Here is an 18,314-nt window from a genome sequence, read left to right on the forward strand (position 1 = left end):
AATTTACTGCCCCTCTGGAATTCGAAAACCAGCTGCTTGAGGCAACTGCTTCCCTCTGCCTAATGCCAGGGCCGGCCCTGGCTGCTTTTATGCTGTTGTATAGTTAATGTTATATCCTTGTTCTAAGTTAGCTGTTTTTTACAATTGTATCCCTTTAGGGAAATCCCTTTGGGGTAGAACAAAAGAATATAAAGGGACATACAAAATTATGTATTTGTTTGAAATACACATAAAAATACAACTTACTTGACTGTCACCATCCCTGGTCTTTCTAACCTGACAAAGAACACAAACCTGCCATTTTAGAGAACATGCTTGGAGTGCAGAAGGCCCAGGAAATAGCCCTTGCCATTGGCCATGTGCATTGGGGCTGGTGCAGGGCCGGTCCATGGCATTTTGGAAGCTGAGGTGAACTACAAAATGGCGTCCCCTTCCCCGCCAGGGAAGAAGGGGTGAGTGAAGATCTGCCTCGGGAACAAGCAGGGTGCCTCACAGGTGGGCTGTCCCAGGGCTAGTGAAAGTTGGAATCCCAACAGTATCCGGAAGGCCACAGCTTAGCCCCCTCCAGGTAGAGGGGATGGGAAATAGCCCTGGCTTGAGGCCATGGAGAACCACTCACTGCCCAATGAGACAATACAGTGGTGCCTCGCAAGACGAAAAGAATCCGTTCTGTGAGTCTCTTCGTCTAGCGGTTTTTTCGTCTTGCGAAGCAAGCCCATTGACGGATTAGCGGATTAGCGCTATTAGCGCCATTAGCGGCTTTTAGCGGCTTTTAGCGGCTTATCAGCTTATCGGATAAGCAGATAAGCGGCTTAGAAAAAGGGGGGGGAAAGGGGGGGGGAAACGCAGGAACTCGCAAGACATTTTCGTCTTGCGAAGCAAGCCCATAGGAGATTCGTTTTGCGAAGCACCTCCAAAACGGAAAACTCTTTCGTCTAGCGAGTTTTCCGTCTTGCGAGGCATTCGTCTTGCGGGGCACCACTGTACTGTATTGCAAAAGATGGCTCACGGCCTCACTTGGCTTAAGCCCACTTGCAATGTTTTACTGTGATGAGGCATATTGCTGTAATAATGTATTTGTACTGTGAAGCTTTCCAAACTACATTATATCCTGCCTTTCCTCCAAGGAACTGAAGGAAGAGTCCATGGCCACCCCCAATTCCTTCATTTTGTCCTCACAACCACCCTGTGAAGTAGGTCAGGCTGAGAGTTGGTGGTCTTTGGTCAGTTACTCAGTGAGCTTTGTGTAACAGGATTTGAACCTGGCTCTTCCAGGTCCTAGTCAAACACTTAACCATACAAAATACCTGCTTTTCTGCAACTATGAGGTAACAATTGTTACGAGACAAAAATGCTATCTCAAGTGCCTTGGGATGCAAAGTGTAATAAATAAGGTACTTTTTTTAAATCAAACAACTTATCAGAAGCATGTTAAAAACAATCTTTCCTTTAATCTATATTATTATATTATTATATTAGTCCAGTGTAAAAGCTCAAAGATTAGGCTTAATGTAGTTCCACCGGAGACCTGCTATAGCTCTCTGAATATGCAGTTATGACAAAACTATACATTTAAAGCAGTATCATACCACTTTAAACAGCCATGGCTTCTCCCAAACAAGTTCACTAGCAAGAGGGATTGATTGTTCAATTACTCTGAGAATTGTCACTCTGTGCGGGGAATAGGGGCCTCCTAACAGCTCTCAGTACCCTCTATAAACTACAGTTTCCAGGATTCTGTGTTGCGGGGACAACCATGACTGTTTAAAGCAGTATGAGACTACATTAAAATGTATAGTGCAGAGTAAAAGAAGGAAAGTAAAAATCTAGTATGTAAAATCGGAGACAATGTTTGCTGAATAAAGCACCATTCTTCTCAAGATCCAACATGCCTGAGATGGTCTAATGCAATATCAAATTATGAGTGCGGGTATATTGCACTTTCATTTATTTATTGCGATGTTTATACTCCCCCTTGCCTCTAGAGAGCTCGGGGGCAAACACAATTCTTACCCTCCCCATTTTGTCCTCAACAACCCTGTGAGGTAGGCTAGGCTGAGTGATATTGAGAGGCCCAGGGCCATCCAGCGATCTTCAGGGCTGAGTGGGAATTTGAACCCTGGTCCTCCAGGTCATGGGTTCAACGCTGTAACCACCAGTAACGTTGTCATTTCTTTGTGTTACTTTCTTTTTATGTGGAATTTTTATATTGTATTTTTTAAAACTGGTAATCTCTCTTTCTTTTTTAGGTTTAAAATACCCTTTTGATCTTCTGTTAATTATGTTGCTTTAAATGTGGGTCTTTACTGTTTCACAGAATTGTAGAGGTAGAAGAGAACCCAAGGATCATCTAGTCCAAGCCCCTGCAATACAGGAATATGCAGCTGTCCCAGACGGGGATTGAACCTGCAACATTGGAATTATCAACAACATGTTCTAACCAACTAAGGTGATGTTCTAATTGATATTTTGAGCTAGATTATATACTTCTTAGAGGTTGGGGTTGTTGGTTTTTTGGAAATGTGAAGCAATCCAAAGGAGCCCAGACCTCCTAATCCTCAGATCCTTTGGGAGAGACTCTTCAACCTCGTGGGACCTGCTGGGCAAAAGGAAAGCTGGTTTGTGGGGTGGGTGGGTTGTTTTGGGTTTTTTTGCTTCTGCTTGAATTTGTGTGTTCAGGCCATTTTAGTTTCTTTTGAAGTGAGAGGCGGCTGATGCAATTATTTTGTGTACAACATGTAGCGGTGTTTGTGTTGCGATTGTTCTGTTACTAATAAAAATAACACATAAAAATGATTTAAATAAATAACTTAAGCTAGTTTCATAAAACTATTGTCGTCTTTCTCTCTCTGTTTTTAAAATTGTGTTGCACATAACTGATTTTGTGTTGCAATTGTTTCCCCACTTAGGAAGATGTTTAGGAGGTTTTCTATTGGTTTGTTTTTAACTGTAATCTCTCATCTACACATTTACTGTTCCAGTTCTCTCCTAACCATTGTATTGCTACACTGGGTGAAATTAAAAATGCTATCACCTTGGTTGCCAAGTAACATTGACAAAGCTGAGTCACACCATTAGCCCCGGGAAGGGGAAGCTGTGTTCCTCCAGGTGTAGCAACACTCCAGCTACAACTCCCATAATTCCTGCTGGTTGGCCATAATGCTTTGGACTGATGGGAGATGGAGTCCAACAACAAAATACACATTTTGCATGCAGTATGTACACCAGGTGTCAGGTACCTGCCACTCTCCAGGTGCTGCTGAACTACAACTCCCCTCATCCCTGGCCTCTGGCATTGCTGGCTGAGGCTGATGAGAGGTGGAGTACAACAACATCTGGAAGCCGTAAGTTCTCCATCCATGTGCCTTTGAAAGCTGCTGCCCATCATAGGCAATCCTGAGTTTGATGGACTACCTGCCATAGTGCTGTCAGCCAAGGAAGGTCCAGAGGAAGGAATTAACTCTTTGTTCTCAAAAGCACACTTACACGTTAGGACAAGGTATGTCCCTCAATCCTTCGTCTCTCAGCTATTCCAATGAGGAGTCTCCTGTCTTTGATTCTCTTCTCCTGGCTGTTACAAGCTCCCCCAGATCACTGATCCCTTCTTCCAAGTCAGTCTCCAATCCCCTTTCTACTCCTTATCCAGCCTCCACTCATCAGTGTCCAGCCCTGACACTACCTGATGTCCCTTTAACTCAAGAGTAGGGAACCTTTGGCTGTCAAAGTCTTGCTAAACTCCAATCAGTCCTAGGAAGCATGGCCAATGTCTAGGGGTGATGGGAGTTGTAGTTGAGCAACATCTGAAGGACCAAAGGTTCCCCATACTTGTTTTAACTGGACATGCCAAGAAAGCTACAGGTTGGATGACTGCAATGTTCAAACCTCTGCCAAGAGGAAGAAAGCAATTCTTGCTCTGTCTGCCACAGATCTTTCTTCCGCCACCCCGTATCTCCACATGCCTCACCTTCAGGTGTCCTGCCCACACTCCCACAAGGAGACGGAGATGGCCCCCACCATTTGAGACAAATCACTGCACTAATTGATTTATGATTTTAAAGCTACCTTAATCAGTGCAATAATAAAGAATATCCTTGTACTATGGAATCCATGGCAAGCCATATGCCACAAACAGATGATAGACATGGAGAGCAGATTAGATATAGGTGCAAGCAGGCGAGATTGTAAAACTGCCTTCTACAGATCAAGGGAAGGCTGTTGGGTTTGTACCAAGAGTAACTTCCTAGTTCAATTTCAAAAGAACAGAAAATACAGAAGTTACGTTCATGACTATTGGAACAGCATATTTGTTTTAACTTTTTCATTTGTAATTGTTGTAACCTGCCTGCTGGTGAAGGGTGGGTGGTAGTGGAAGCAATAATCATCATAAAAATAACCCTGGTCCACCCAATGTGATGGTAAATGGACTGTATCACTGCATATGGGGACATTTGAAAACGTGAACACCGCGCTCCCTCCTGCATGTAGAAAACTAGAACAGCAGGAAGCAAGTCAGGCTAGAATTCCTCACCCCCACCAACGCTGCTAATTTTCTACTTACAGACCATTATGTTTAACAGGATGGTGCACTAAAAGCATGGTATCCCTCCTCGCCTCCCCATAATCTAAAGTGATGCAATCTACTCTTCCATTCAACAGGCCATATTTGTGGGTCACAGATAAGGGTCCTCATTGTGCTGATAAAATATTACTGTAATCAAGAGGCAACCAGAAGGCTTACATCTAAGAGCCTGATAACATTAAATACAGCAGGGTTTGCAAGTGTCATTTCACAAGCCCAATCTAGTTCCAGTAAAATGAGAGAGGGAGAAAAACTTCCCTCTGTCCACCTTCTCCACATCGTACATCATTTTATACACCTCTATCACGCCTCCTCTGACTTGCCTGTTCTCTAACCTAAAAAGCCGCCCCCCCCCCCCGGCTCCATCACCACAGTGACGCCCACTAAACACGCAAGAAAGAACCAGAGTTAGTGGATGAATGGTTCACTCACTGAGTGCAGATCCACAAAAAGCCCGTGCTTCTCTTCGTTGGGATGCAAGCCATCCACTGTCTCTAACAGTTCTGGGTCAGCATTCAGGAAGTGTGGGTGGGACATGAATACTGGTGCATCTAAAAAAGAAGAAGCAAAGACAAGCAGATCAAAACGAAGCTCTTTGAGGCATAGAATCATCTCGCTACCTGTACTCATTCCTGATCCTGTGATTTTTATTTATTTTTTAGCCTTTGGAATATTTCAGCCAGGAACTTGACACGATGAACAGTATTTCACACCCTTTATGATCATGAAGATGAGAAACGTCACTTAAAAAAACAATCACAACAATTGATCTTCCGCATGCAAAGCTGCAGGATGGAGATTGTGTGATATGCCAGTGGGTGGAAAAAAAATATGATTTTGCAGACAAACAAACATGTAATCAGACATTACTGTGAATAGCATCTTCTGTGCCAAATGCAAGCCTTGACCACAGCAAAAAAGTGCCAAAAATCATATTTGGAGAGCAAATACAGAGAGACAATGTTTTCAGAGCTGTGGGGGCCTTCAGGAAGACAGCATAAAATGTAGGAGCAGCCCTGTGGGTTCACACCAAAGGTAAATTGCAGTCCAGCAAACTGTTTTCACAGCAGGGCCATCTGGTGCACCTGCGCTCTGCCTGTAGGCTTCCCAGAGGCAACAGCCTTCACTGCATTCAATATAAAGGTAAAGTGACCGACTCTGGGGTTGCGGCGCTCATCTCGCTTTATTGGCCGAGGGAGCCGGCATACAGCTTCCGGGTCATGTGGCCAGCATGACTAAGCCGCTTCTGGCGAACCAGAGCAGCGCACGGAAACACCATTTACCTTCCCGCTGGAGCGGTACCTATTTATCTACTTGCACGTTGACGTGCTTTCGAACTGCTAGGTTGGCAGGAGCTGGGACCAAGCAACAGGAGCTCACCCCGTCGCGGGGATTCGAACCGCTGACCTTCTGATCGGCAAGCCCTAGGCTCTGTGGTTTAACCCACAGAATTCAATATAGCCCTTGCATTCAATATAGATTGCAGCTTTTTCTCCCTGGGGCTGAGCTGGGGCTAGTTTTCCAAGGATGAAGCAAAAGCTGGCTGTGGACAGCAACTTCATTACCAATTCCTGGAGCAGCCCCCTCCCCTGCCCCCATTTTTAAGGAAAATAAATGTATAAGCAAATAAAAAATGCAAGCAGACATTTGCTTAAAAGGAAACGATTCACCTGAAGCATGAGTGAGGACCAAGACTCAACAGCTGAAAAAACACATTCTTTGCACACCTATACATCAGTCATGAAACTGTAAAGCCACAAATTTCAGAATCCCACACACTATAGGGGTCTCTGTATTACATACTCTTTAACCAACTTGGCACCTAACACAGCTGGACTGGGCCACTTCTTAACGGCAGCTTGAAAATACTTATCCTAATTCTGAAGAGCATTACAGATTAGGGTAAATAATGGGTGATATTAACACATTTCCAAGAGAGAGGCTGTGAATGGAAAGCCACTGATTAACACAAGTTAACCAAAGATCCATGAACACACAAACACAAAAAACCCACCATCCAGATTAGGCTACTAGTATGAATTGTGCAAATGAGAAATGTATTTTCCTTCTGCTAGCTAAGGCAAAAGTGCCAACAGAAGACACTCGTGGCCCCTGGAAACCTCATTCTGACATACACGGGGTCAAACCCTAGGTCATCCATCTAGTTCAGAACAGTCTACCACTGACTGGCAGAGGTTCTCCAGGGTTTCAGGCAGGGGACATTCCTAGCTCTGCCTCAAGGCACTGTGGACTGAATGTGGGGCCATCTGCATGGAAAGCAGATGCTCTGGCACTCAGCCACTGCCTTTTCTCACGAGATTGCTCCCACGAGAAGCAGAGATGGCCACCAAGTTTGATGGCTTAAAAGGAGGACTAGCTAGCTGGCTATGATGACTAACTCAACTGTTGGAGGCCGAATGCCTCTGAGGGCCAGTGGCTGGTGGGAGGCTCAAGTGGGGAGATTATTTCTATAGGCATCTGATAGCTAATGCTGTTCTAGGCTGCATCAACAGATGTCTAGTGTCCAGATCAAGGGAAGACATAGTACCACTTTATTCTGCCTTGGTCAGACTACACTTGGAGTCATTTGTCCAATTCTGAGCAGCACAATTCAAAGAGGATATTGACAAGCTGGAATGTGTGCAAAGGAGGGCAACCAAGATGATAAATGGTCTCAAGAGTAACAGTTGAGGGAATTGGGTATGTTTAGCCTGGTACGGAGGAGACTGAGAGGAGATATGATAGCCATCTTCAAATATCTGAATGGGTGTCAGATGGAAGATGCAGCAAGCTTTTTTTTTTTTTTTTTTTTTTGCTTCAGAAGGTAGGATTCAAATCACTGGATTCAAGTTACAAATAAACATCACAAAGAACTTTCTGACAGTAAGAGCTGTTTCACAGTGGAACGGACTCCTCAGGGGGTTGTGGACTCTCCTTTCTTGAAAGTTTTTAAGAAGAGGTTGGATGGCCACTGGTCATGGATGCTTTAGTTGAGATTCCTGCATTGCAGGGGGTTGGACTAGATGACCCCTGGGGTCTCTTCCAACTCCATGATTCTGTTACTGGCCACTCTGAGAACAGAATGCTGGATTAGATGTGACATTGGCCTGACCCAGCAGGCTCTTCTTATATCCTGCCCTCCCTCCAAGGCATTCATGGTGGCAAATATGGCTTCTTCCACTGCGTTTTATTTTAACAGCCCCATGGAGGTAAGTTAGGCTGAGAAAGTGAGTAGCCCAAAGTCAGCCTCTGAGCCTGTAGGTCCCCAAGAGGTGCTAACAATTATACGACACTGAGAGAACATGCCCACACAATGAAGTCTGCCCAACAGCATTTTACGTATTACACAATCCCCACAGAGAACAGCATTGCTATTGTTCTCTCCCATAACAGTTTGTGATATTGAGCATTTTGTAAGGCAGAGGAACGATCCAAGTTTTCATCTTACAGGAAGCTGCTGTTGCACTCACTTGGCTTTTGTAAACTGCTCTGGGGATTTTATTGCAACCAAATCTTGGGAAATAAATTATATACAAATGTTAGGGGTTCAAACCCTGGCAACTCCACTTAAGAAATCTAGGGCAGGAGGGCTAGAAAAGGAGTCTGGCCAAGATGAAGGGGCAAAACGAACTCTGAGCTAGATTGGCAATGCTTCCGATTCCACATCAGGCAGGCTTTCCACGTTCATGTGAGAGGCTATGGCAGCTGTCTCCCAACCTAGTACCCTCCAGCTGTTGCTGGTCTACAACTCCCATCATCCCTGACTGCTGGCCATACTAGAAAGGGCTGGTGGGAGTTGGAATCCCCCAAACACCTGGTGGGAACCAGGCTAGCAAAGGTTGGGTTATAGTACCAGATTTTCCTGCAAAACAAACAGCAACAGAACAATGAAAGAGATGTCTAAACACTTCTAGCCCCCCAACCCAACAAATTGGACAACACTGATGCTTGCTGGGGCGGGGACCAAAATACTTTTTAGACGTACTTAATCGACAGCTGCTGACATTCTGGATTCCAGACTGGCGGCACGGACAGAAGCCTTCGTTGGGAGGATAGTCTGTACCATTGTCAAACAAGTTCTTTGGAGCCACGTAACGCAGCGTTGGTATTCCCTTGAAGTCTCCGGATCTACTGTAGTTTAATTTAATGGACCTGAAAACAGGGGTTTCAAGAGATGAGGGGCATCCAAGCACCAGAAGACATACTTCAGAGATGAAAGTTGAACACGTTGAGGCCCACCACAGCATCTGCTGAAACTGGGGTCCCCTTGTACACCTTCTAAGCTTTCTAGTACTATCTATCTGGCCACTTTTGAACAGAAGTGAGTCATGGTGTCTGGTGCCCATTTGGACTGGTAGGACTGATAAGGCGGAGGTCAGAGAAGCTAACAGGAAGTGGAGCCAAAGCCAATGCAGGCAGAACTAACAAATTCTAATTTTGTCTGACACACACACACACACACACACACCATTTCTCCTCTCTTACTTCATGTTAGATGTTTTGGTATTAGTGATGTAAACTCTAAAGAATCAGACAAATGGGAAGAGAATAAATAATCATATAATAAATATATAAATAAATGCAATAAATGTAATAAATAAAGTGCTTTATGTTCAAAAATAAAGAGAGCAAGAAACTACAAAAACAGTACTTTGAACTGTGACTGTAAACAAGCTAGAACGTTGAGTCATTTATTTTTGTAGAGACAGCCAACCTAGCTTCTAGGATGTTGGCCCGTCCCATACAGAGCAGCCCCTAATAGGCCACTGGGAATACTAAGAATCCAGTTTCAACATCCTCAACAGACCGCACCTGATTCAACCGTTCACACGGGAGCAGCCTTTTCTGAGTGCAGCTGCAAGAGGGAAATTGCCAGGTAGGAGCAGGGACTGTACCTTCTCCTGTGTGAGACTACAGCCTCATCAAAGGATTTCCTCCCCAAAAAGCAAACCCTGAAAGAACACGCCGACCACGTATTTCAGCCAGGAGATGTTTCCATGCCTCCGCTTCCCAGCTGAGACTCGGACTTAGCCAACTTTCCCCATGGGCAGCTGCTGACAGGCCTAAAGCCCATTTGCAGATGATTCAAGGCAAGTTTTTAATCACTTTCTGCCTTTTTGGAGAGCGTCAAGTTCTGCAATTATGTATGTATTCACCCAGTGCCCAGAGCTGTAAGGGTACATCAGGATTGGGGCAGCCAGTGGGTGAGGCAAGGTGAAGCCATTTGCCTCAGATGGTGAATCCAATCCCCACCACGCTGCCAACACAGTGCTGTTGCCCTTGCCACTGCTGCTGCGTCATGGTAGCAGCACAGGTGCAGCTGCAGGTGAGGGTACAGTTGCGATGACAAGGCATGTGGCAGCGAGGGCACGCTGGGGGCTGGGGGCAGCAGCAACTGGGCAGCAGCAGGGCATTTTAACTACAGCAGCAAAATGTCTCGAGCCAGCCCTGATCAGGATATATATTCTAAACAAGCCAGAGGCAGAGATCTTGCACCAGAAGCCAGAAGCCTCAAGTCAGCCTCTGCACTGCTTCCTCTAAAAGGGGGGAAGTGGGGTGTGTGAGAGAGATTATAATACAGAGATGGAGGATGAAACTCAAGCAGACTAGAGATGGGTGCAAGAGAGTGTCAGGCCCCCGCAAAAAATAAGCAAGCTTTGGTCTCTGTCATCTGAGAAACACTGCAATGTGCCTGCACTGACTGGGAGTGGCTCTCCAGGCTGGGTCTTTTCCAGGCCTACCAAGAGATGCCGGGGATTGAATCTGGGGCCTTCTGCATGCATAGCAGATGCTCTCCCACTGAGTCATGGCCTGTCCTCTTGACAAGTCTATCTACTGAGCTCAGGATAGAATGCAGATTCCTATGCTTCCAGTTTAGAACTGGGGGGGGGGGGGGAAATCCTGCGGCTTTCCAGGTATTTGTGGACAACAGCTCCCATAATCTCCAAGGCCTGGCTTTGCTGGCTGGAGCTGATGTGGAGTCCAGCAATACCTGGAGGCGTATGCACTGTCCCTGCTGGGCAAGCAGGGATTTCTTCTCAGCTTACCTGCAGGCATCAGGGCTGTACAATTCCACAGGTGAGGAAGGGGTCATAAATGGAGGCCAGATCTGTCCAGATGTCCCATTGATCATGTTGCATTGATCAGAGTTCCAGTAGGACACCTAGAGGGAAAATGGATCCCTAAGAATAACCAGAAGCTGGGCTGAGTCTAGCAAGAAACCCTCCCTGCCAAACAGATTAAGCCTGGCTTTCATTACAAACCGTGGCCTCGTCTTCCCCATGCCCAATCCTGAGGAATTCCCCAGACCTTTCTGCCACACAATCTTTCCTTTAATTCAGTTACACAACTTGACTCGAAACTTTCCTTGCCAATCACAAACTGTACCAGGAAACTCTTCAGAGGTCTGAATCACTAGGAAGCAAAAGGTCTCTGAATAAAAGTACCATACAAAAGCTGTAAAAAAAAGAGCACAGAATTTTTTTTCTTAGCTTGTGTAAAACTAAAGCAGCCACTCTAGATACAATCTCAAGTTATCTGAGCTGAATGCATCCATTTAAGAACCTGCAGTCTTATCAATGTGGAAGGCACCCCTTTCAAATTGTGCAAAGGACTTATATCTATTATTTGACATGGGGCAAAACATCTTGACTGCATAGGAGGATCTGAATGGGTTGATTCTGTCTGCCTTTGAAAGAGAGACACTTACCTGGCCACATGGCTCACTGAACACACAAATAGGACTTGTGTCTGAGAAGATTTCCAGAGGATTGTGTAGCACAAAGCACTGTTATTTTTTTATATAAAAAAATGCAGACCCTCTTCACTTGTATAGTTTATACCAGGGTGGGGAACCTCCAGCCCAAGGGCCAAACGCAGCCCTCCAGACCTCTCAATTTGGCCCCTGCAACTCCTCCTCTTTCCCCAAGCCTCACTGGCTCCACTTCACACCACAAGTGCATTTGATTGGCTAGGATGCATCCTTGAACTCTGATAAATGACTCTTTTTAGTCCGGACAGAGGATAGAGAGGGGTGTGTGAGTATATTGTGCAGAAACTAGCCTACTGTGCAAAGGTATAATTGACCATAAAGTAAGCCCACAACTTATACAGGGCTTATGTTCCGAGGATTGCGCCTAAAGCCAAAATCAGGTTCAGTGGTACCTCTGGTTACGTACTTCATTCGTTCCAGAGGTCCGTTCTTACTCTGAAATTGTTCTTAACCTGAAGCACCACTTTAGCTAATGGGGCCTCCTGCTGCTGCCGTGCTGCCACCACGTGATTTCTGTTCTCATCCTGAAGCAAAGTTCTTAACGCGAGATACTATTTCTGGGTTAGCAGAGTCTGTAACCTGAAGCGTATGTAACCTGAAGCGTATGTATCCCGAGGTACCACTGTATAGTGAAAACACACTGGGTTCAATGGCAGGTGGGATTGCCAAAGTCATTTCTCCTGGAACTCCATCACCTTTCCACTATCTTTTAATTAATTAATTAATTAATTAATGGTCATGCACGTAAAGCTGAATTAATTAATTAATTAATGGTCATGCACGTAAAGCTGAATGCCCACAAGTTAAGAATGCGCTTAAGTTGCAGCTTCCGTTTCCGCCCCTGGCCCGTCATTGCCATGTGGTCCCTGGAAGGCTTCCCAGAAGGGAATGTGGCCCTCGGGGTGAAAAAGGCTCCTCACACTTGGATTACAGCAACTGAAGAATTCAACTTTTTCTTGTGGCTGAATCTGAGCTGTCTCCATGGAAGTTTTTTATTCCCAACCATGTGATGCACATGGTTCAGCCTATCTGATGGGAGCAGGTGAGATTACAAAAGGAAAAAAACGACGGAATCCATGGCAAATCCTATGCTGTGCCAAGTCTTCCATATTAAAAGAAGACTCTGTTCTGAGTTGATGGGGCAGCAAGCAGCACTGGGAAGACAAAGGCAGAGCCAAAACATCTTGACTGCATAGGAGGATCTGAATGGGTTGATTCTGTCTGCCTTTAGAGAGAGACAATGGAAGAGGAGTTTCCACGAAGAGAGCAGTTTGCAGTTACCTCTTTCAGTCCATTCCAAGAATCTATCATATGGACTCTGCTGATGTTCTTCATGCCTGTGTACACCGTGAACAGCCCTGTATTTGAATTATTGAACTGCAGTGGAAGAGAAGATATATTATTAACATGCCTTGTTCACGTGCTTTTCAGAAGGGTTGGGGTGAGGGAAATCAGGGAGGAAGGCCACTTCACACATTGCCCTCTTAAGAAGGGTTTGCAAGGAAGGTTGGCCATAGCTCAGAGGCAGAGTATATGCTGCACCTCAGAGCCTTGAATAATGTTCCAAATCCCTGACACCACCAGCAAAAACGATTTCAGGTTGCTGGGCTGGGCGAGATCTTGAACTTAGGCCTTGACAGTATCATTATCATTACATTTACACTCCACATTTCCTCTCCATTTTGCCCTCACAACAATCCTGTAACCCAGGTTAGGCTGAGATATGGCGAATGGCCCAAGGTCACCCAGTGAGCTTCATGGCTGAGCAGGGATTTGAGCTTCAGTCTCCAAGGTGTGAGCGCGACACTCTAGCTGCTCTGCCACACTAGCTCCCAGTTTGGATGTTGCCTCTGTGAACAGAGCAGCCTTCCCCAATCTGGTGCCTTCTAGACATTTTGACCTCATTTCCCAAGGTTGGCCACGCTGCCTGGGGTGGACGGTAACTGCTATCCAACATCTGGCAGGCACCAGTTTGAGGAAACTGGAAGAAACACTGCTAAGCTGGATGCACCAAAAGTCTGATTCTGTACGAGGCACCCTAGACGGAAACATTGAACCAGTCACCGCATTGTTGCCACTGATACCCGCCATAGCAGCCAACAGAAGGCGTAGTAGCTAGGATATGGTTACCAGATTTTTTTCAATGAATCCGGAGACACTTCCCCCCCCCTTTTTTTTTTTTTGAAGCTGAGTGGCAACAGGGAGTCAGTAGTAGGGATGGTGAGGCAAAAGATCCTGGGCCCAAGCACACATGTATATTGTATAAAGGTGCAAAGCCCTTCTTTCACACCCTGTGAAACATAAATGCCCAGAGTTTTTTAAAAACTGGGCAACGGCCAGCCAGTCGCGACTCCCGAGCCTCCCCCGATCAGTTGAAACAAAGGGGGAAGGGGGCAGGAGATCTGTACTGTCCCCGGTTCCCCTTCGGCAGTGGCGGCGGCAGCAGCAGCAGTCAGCAGCCTGGAGCCAACCTGGTAGCGCAGTTGGCTCTAGCTGGCTTCAGGAGCTGCTTGCTGCCATGGCGCCAGCCATTTTTCCTCGCCGGAAGTCCCCGTATGATGTGTCATGACATAGCAGCGAGCAGCTCCTGAAGCCAGCCAGAGCCAACTGCGCTACCAGGCTGGCTCCAGGCTGTTGAGGCTGCTGCTGCCATGTTTCCCAGGGACAGATTTGAAAATCCATGGACTGTCCCTGGGAACCAGGAGCTTCTGGTAACCCTAAGCTAGGAGCAAACCCTGCCTTCTAAAAATTCCTTATCTGGAGATGTCTTGCAAAACTGGCCTTACTTTTGCACACACTGCCCTGGACAGCTTCAGAAAGCAATTCTTCAATTACATGTTACTGGCAAGCCCTACAAATGTTGGTACATGGAAGGAGTCTTCCTCTTAAGCTACTTTGTTTTGCTACGGGCGTGAAACTGTGCCCAATTATATTTGGCCTTAAATTCCTGACACCTCTGCTTGGAAGGATTAGTTGGGAGGTGACCGGGGAGAGCTCTCTTTGAGGCTGGGCAGGGCAGGCAGATAGTTTGATCTGGAGCAGCTTCCCACGCCTCTCTCTTGGCATCTGCTACAGAATTGTTGCACCTATCCCTTCTCATTTCTGCCTTGCCCTTCAGGACTTCCACCGCACCCCTCCACCACTAACTTCAGAGACCCAAGCTCCCCCCCAAGGGTTTTACTTACTTCAGCAAACAAGCCAAATTTCCCTTTGAAGGGAAGCAAGCCAGGCTTGATGCTGTTCAGGAAGTCGATGAGCGGCTCATCATAACCCCACAAGATTTCTCCCACCGTCCGGTTCACAAAAGCACCCTGTCCGAAGGCAGCAAAGGTGGCGCTGACAAGCATCTGAACACCCGCCGGCATGTTCTCCAACATCACCGCTGCAGCCTGGTTGTGAAAGATGGAAAGAAGAGGGAGAGAGAAGGGCGGACAGGTTATCATGCATTGATGCTCCTAAGAGGAGCCCATGTTGTCTGGCACGGATACATATTGCTGGCTAGTACTGGGAACTGATCCCCAGGCAAACTCTCTAATACACAAATCACCTTCTATATATGTCTCATATTTAAACACACACCGCAACAACAGCTAAACGTGCCGTGGAAACAGCACAATGTTAACCATCTCTACTTCAGAAGCAAGTCTTACTGAATTCAACAGGGCTTACTTCCAGGTATGGGAAGCTAGGATTGCAGACTTTTGCAATTTGTATGTATATATGAGAACAGTCGATATAGGTATAAAATAAACAGACTTATAGTCACCAATCCAGGAAATATAAAAATTAAAATAGATATTAAATCATTTGGGTATGTGGCAAAAATATGTAAGAGGGGATGTTAATTTTGTTTAAGGCAGAGGTTTAATATGTGATAGGAAGTGTCTCTGAATTCACTGGTGGATCTAAAATGATGTGTTTGTATTGCTTTGTTGTTTTATATGTTATACTTGGAATGTATAGAATAGTAAGTAATTTAAAATAAAGTAAATAAAATTAACTGGGAAACCAATTCCAAGAAGAGGCAATTTGTCACATCTCTGTATGAGTCAGTTTTACTGGCTCATCTCATTTCAATCAGGAAACCCAGAACAGTGACTCATTCAGAGATATTACCTTTAGAGCAGATAATTCTTACTCTTCAACAACCTACAAGTAAATTTTATGGGATGTAAGACTGGAGTGTGCCTCTGGTATTAATTCAGGGGGAGGAAAGGTTGAGGGCAGGGAATGGGGAAAGGGGGGAAATCAATTTTAAGTATGCAATCCATGATTCCCTACATGCAGGGAAATCAAGGGAAATGCATGTAGCTGGTGGCATTTCTGACTTTTTCCAGTGTAGGATTATCAAAATTCCTTCCTTAGTAAGCAATGAATCAATTCAACACGCTGCTCTGAATGGCCTACATACTTTCACGCATCTCTTCTCAACCATAAGCACTAGATGTTTGGGTATTTCTTTTTATTTCTTTTTTTAAAAGACAAAGATGGAAAGCCAGTATTCAGGGAATTGAAAACCTATAACCACATTGTGCCCTTTCCCTTTCCTCCCACTGCATAGCATATGTTTAAACCCAGGTAAACAAAAACAATTAGAAACTAGAAATAATTATCAGCACAGCAACTGTGAGTCCACTTACTGACACCAAGATATTTGGTATGACAACGTAGTCAGATTCTAACCCAGCTGACAGCTCTGGCCGGAAGTAGAAACTCCGATACTCTAAGAAGGAGATGGTATCATTGTCATGGAAAGTTATATTGGTTTTCTCTCTGTGCTCCCTGTAGAAGAGAGAGGCAGAAAGACTCAGGCTAAATCAGTACCTGCATTGCTTCCACCATGGAAGGCTTTCCTCCATAATAGGCTGTAGACATTGCAGACACTCCATAGTTTTGTCATATGAAAGCTTTCTTGTAATGTCATTTTCTAGAGACAATATGCATAAAGAATTTAAGAGCTCTTCAGCAAAACAGTCTACTTACCACAACACTTCATCTTTACAACACCTGTGCTACTGACTCTCAAACTTTGGGATTGTTGAAATATATGCAACAAAAAAGTAACCAGTTTGAGGCATGCAACAAAAACTGGGTCCACTTTACCCAAAATGTAAAAGCAACGTGGACTGAAGTCGCTTCTGGGGCTCCTCTGGGAGCTTCATTACTTTCCCCGCAGATCTGCCCCTGAGGAACGGTCTATGGCCCACTCCTCAAGGAAGCAAGGCCATGCACAGTAGGACACCCCTGGTTCTCTCTCCTCTCCCCTCCGGACGCTTGTGCAAACCATGTTCTTCAGTACACTTGGGGGTTTGTGGGTACACTTGTCAAGAGTTTCCAAGCGGTCGAAGATGGTAGTGGTGTGTGCCTCACTTTGACCGACAGCAGCAGTGGCTGCCACTGCCAGTGGAAGCAGGGGGGCCGAATGGAGGCTTGGCAGAGGCCACTGGTGCTACGCCTGGGTTGATGGCTGAGCGTGGGTCTCCCCTCCCACTGCAGGGAGGGTGCATGTGGTGATGTCACACTTACATGGACTTTGTAACATAGCTATACAGTACTGCCCAAGTTATGGCTGACTGGGATAGAGGGGTTATCCATATTGTTTTCCTGAATTCTGAAGGGCTTGTGATATAGCTAAGAATGGGATGAAGTCATGAAATCCTGTTTGCTTTTTGTAGGAATGATGCTTTTGGGGAGGGGGCATTTTCTGGTTTGCCTCAGGCAACAAAATACTGTGGGCCAGCCCTGATGTTTAGGTACAATGATAATGTTCATGTATTTGTGTTTATGTATCTATTATGTTTGTGTGGAGAGGGTATGTGTATTGCAAACCACTTTGAGATCTTCTATTAGCAAACAATTAATGGTAACAGCAGCAGCAGCAGCAGCTTCCTATGTTCATTTAAAAACTGAATCACTATTTATGTCAATCGAATAAAAACCCCTTTAAATCATTTTTTAAAGTGTCTTCCAATTGGGCAACAGATTTTTTAAAAAAACAACAACATGGTTTTTCAATAAAAAGTACTCCTAAAAACTGTAAGCAGAGTCTTAAGAGGCACCCTTGCTTTTTCTCACATGGAAGGGAATGACGCTTCCAGATACAGTCGTACGTTGGATCCCAAACGCCATGAGAGTCAAACATTTTGGCTCCCAAATGCCGCAAACCAGTTTACAAGCTTTCTTTGGAATTCAAACATCTGAAACGGCTTACGCGGCTTCCAATTGGCTGCAGGGACTTCCGCCAATCAAAAGCTGTGCCTTGGTTTCCAAACGTTTTGGAAGTTGATTGGACTTCCAGAACAGATTCCGTTTGACTTCCGAGGTACGACTATACAATACTTATTTGCATCTAAAAGTGAGTGTGTTTCTTACTCCAAAACATTTTTTTTCATTATTAAGATTTTATTGAAAGTTTTTTTAAGAGTTATACACATACAAGGTGTCCTCATTTGCCCACCAGTCAGGGATTAGGGGAACTGTAGCCCAAAATCTCTGGAGGGCAGATCAGGTTGGGAAAATCTGGCCCAAAGCAGAAAAAACCCAGTGAGAAACTCCGTAAAAGTCATAGAACTGTAGAGCTGGAAAGGACCATGAGGGTCATCTAGTCTACCCTCCTGGAATGCAGGAATCCTTTGTCCAATGCGGGACTCGAACCCAGAATCTTGAGATTAAGAGTGTCATGTTCTGATCTCCCTGGCTTAGGAGTTACAGTGTTTTGAGACAAGGCGGCTGGATAGCACCATTATAACAAACTTCAGCGATTATCATCATTGTTCTCACCTCTCCTCCAAGGTGGTTCTTCCCCCACCCTTCCTATTTTATCCTCACAACCCCCCTGTGAGGGAAATTGGACTGAGACACAGTGACTGGCTGAGTGGGGATTCGAACCCTAGTCTCCTAGGTCTTTCCCCAGCACTACAGTTCGCTACACTGTTCTTTAGCACCATTTTTAATGTTATGAAG

The 18,314-nt window shown here is 45.3% G+C and overlaps 1 protein-coding gene across 4 annotated transcripts in view; it reads right to left on the minus strand.

The window, feature by feature from the left end:
• Positions 1–18,314, minus strand: part of SCARB1 (scavenger receptor class B member 1) — a 55,881-nt gene that overhangs the window by 19,080 nt on the left and 18,487 nt on the right. For all 4 annotated transcript variants that reach the window (XM_080986602.1, XM_080986604.1, XM_080986605.1 and 1 more), the window contains exons 3-8: positions 15,992–16,133; positions 14,537–14,740; positions 12,633–12,728; positions 10,627–10,742; positions 8,565–8,731; positions 5,012–5,130 (exon numbers count right to left, since the gene is read on the minus strand). In XM_080986602.1, the coding sequence (XP_080842728.1) occupies positions 5,012–5,130; positions 8,565–8,731; positions 10,627–10,742; positions 12,633–12,728; positions 14,537–14,740; positions 15,992–16,133 (844 nt within the window). The remainder of the gene's footprint in view (positions 1–5,011; positions 5,131–8,564; positions 8,732–10,626; positions 10,743–12,632; positions 12,729–14,536; positions 14,741–15,991; positions 16,134–18,314) is intronic.

This window comes from Podarcis pityusensis (genome assembly GCF_964106645.2).
Source record: "Podarcis pityusensis genome assembly, chromosome: 16".
NCBI lineage: Eukaryota > Metazoa > Chordata > Lepidosauria > Squamata > Lacertidae > Podarcis > Podarcis pityusensis.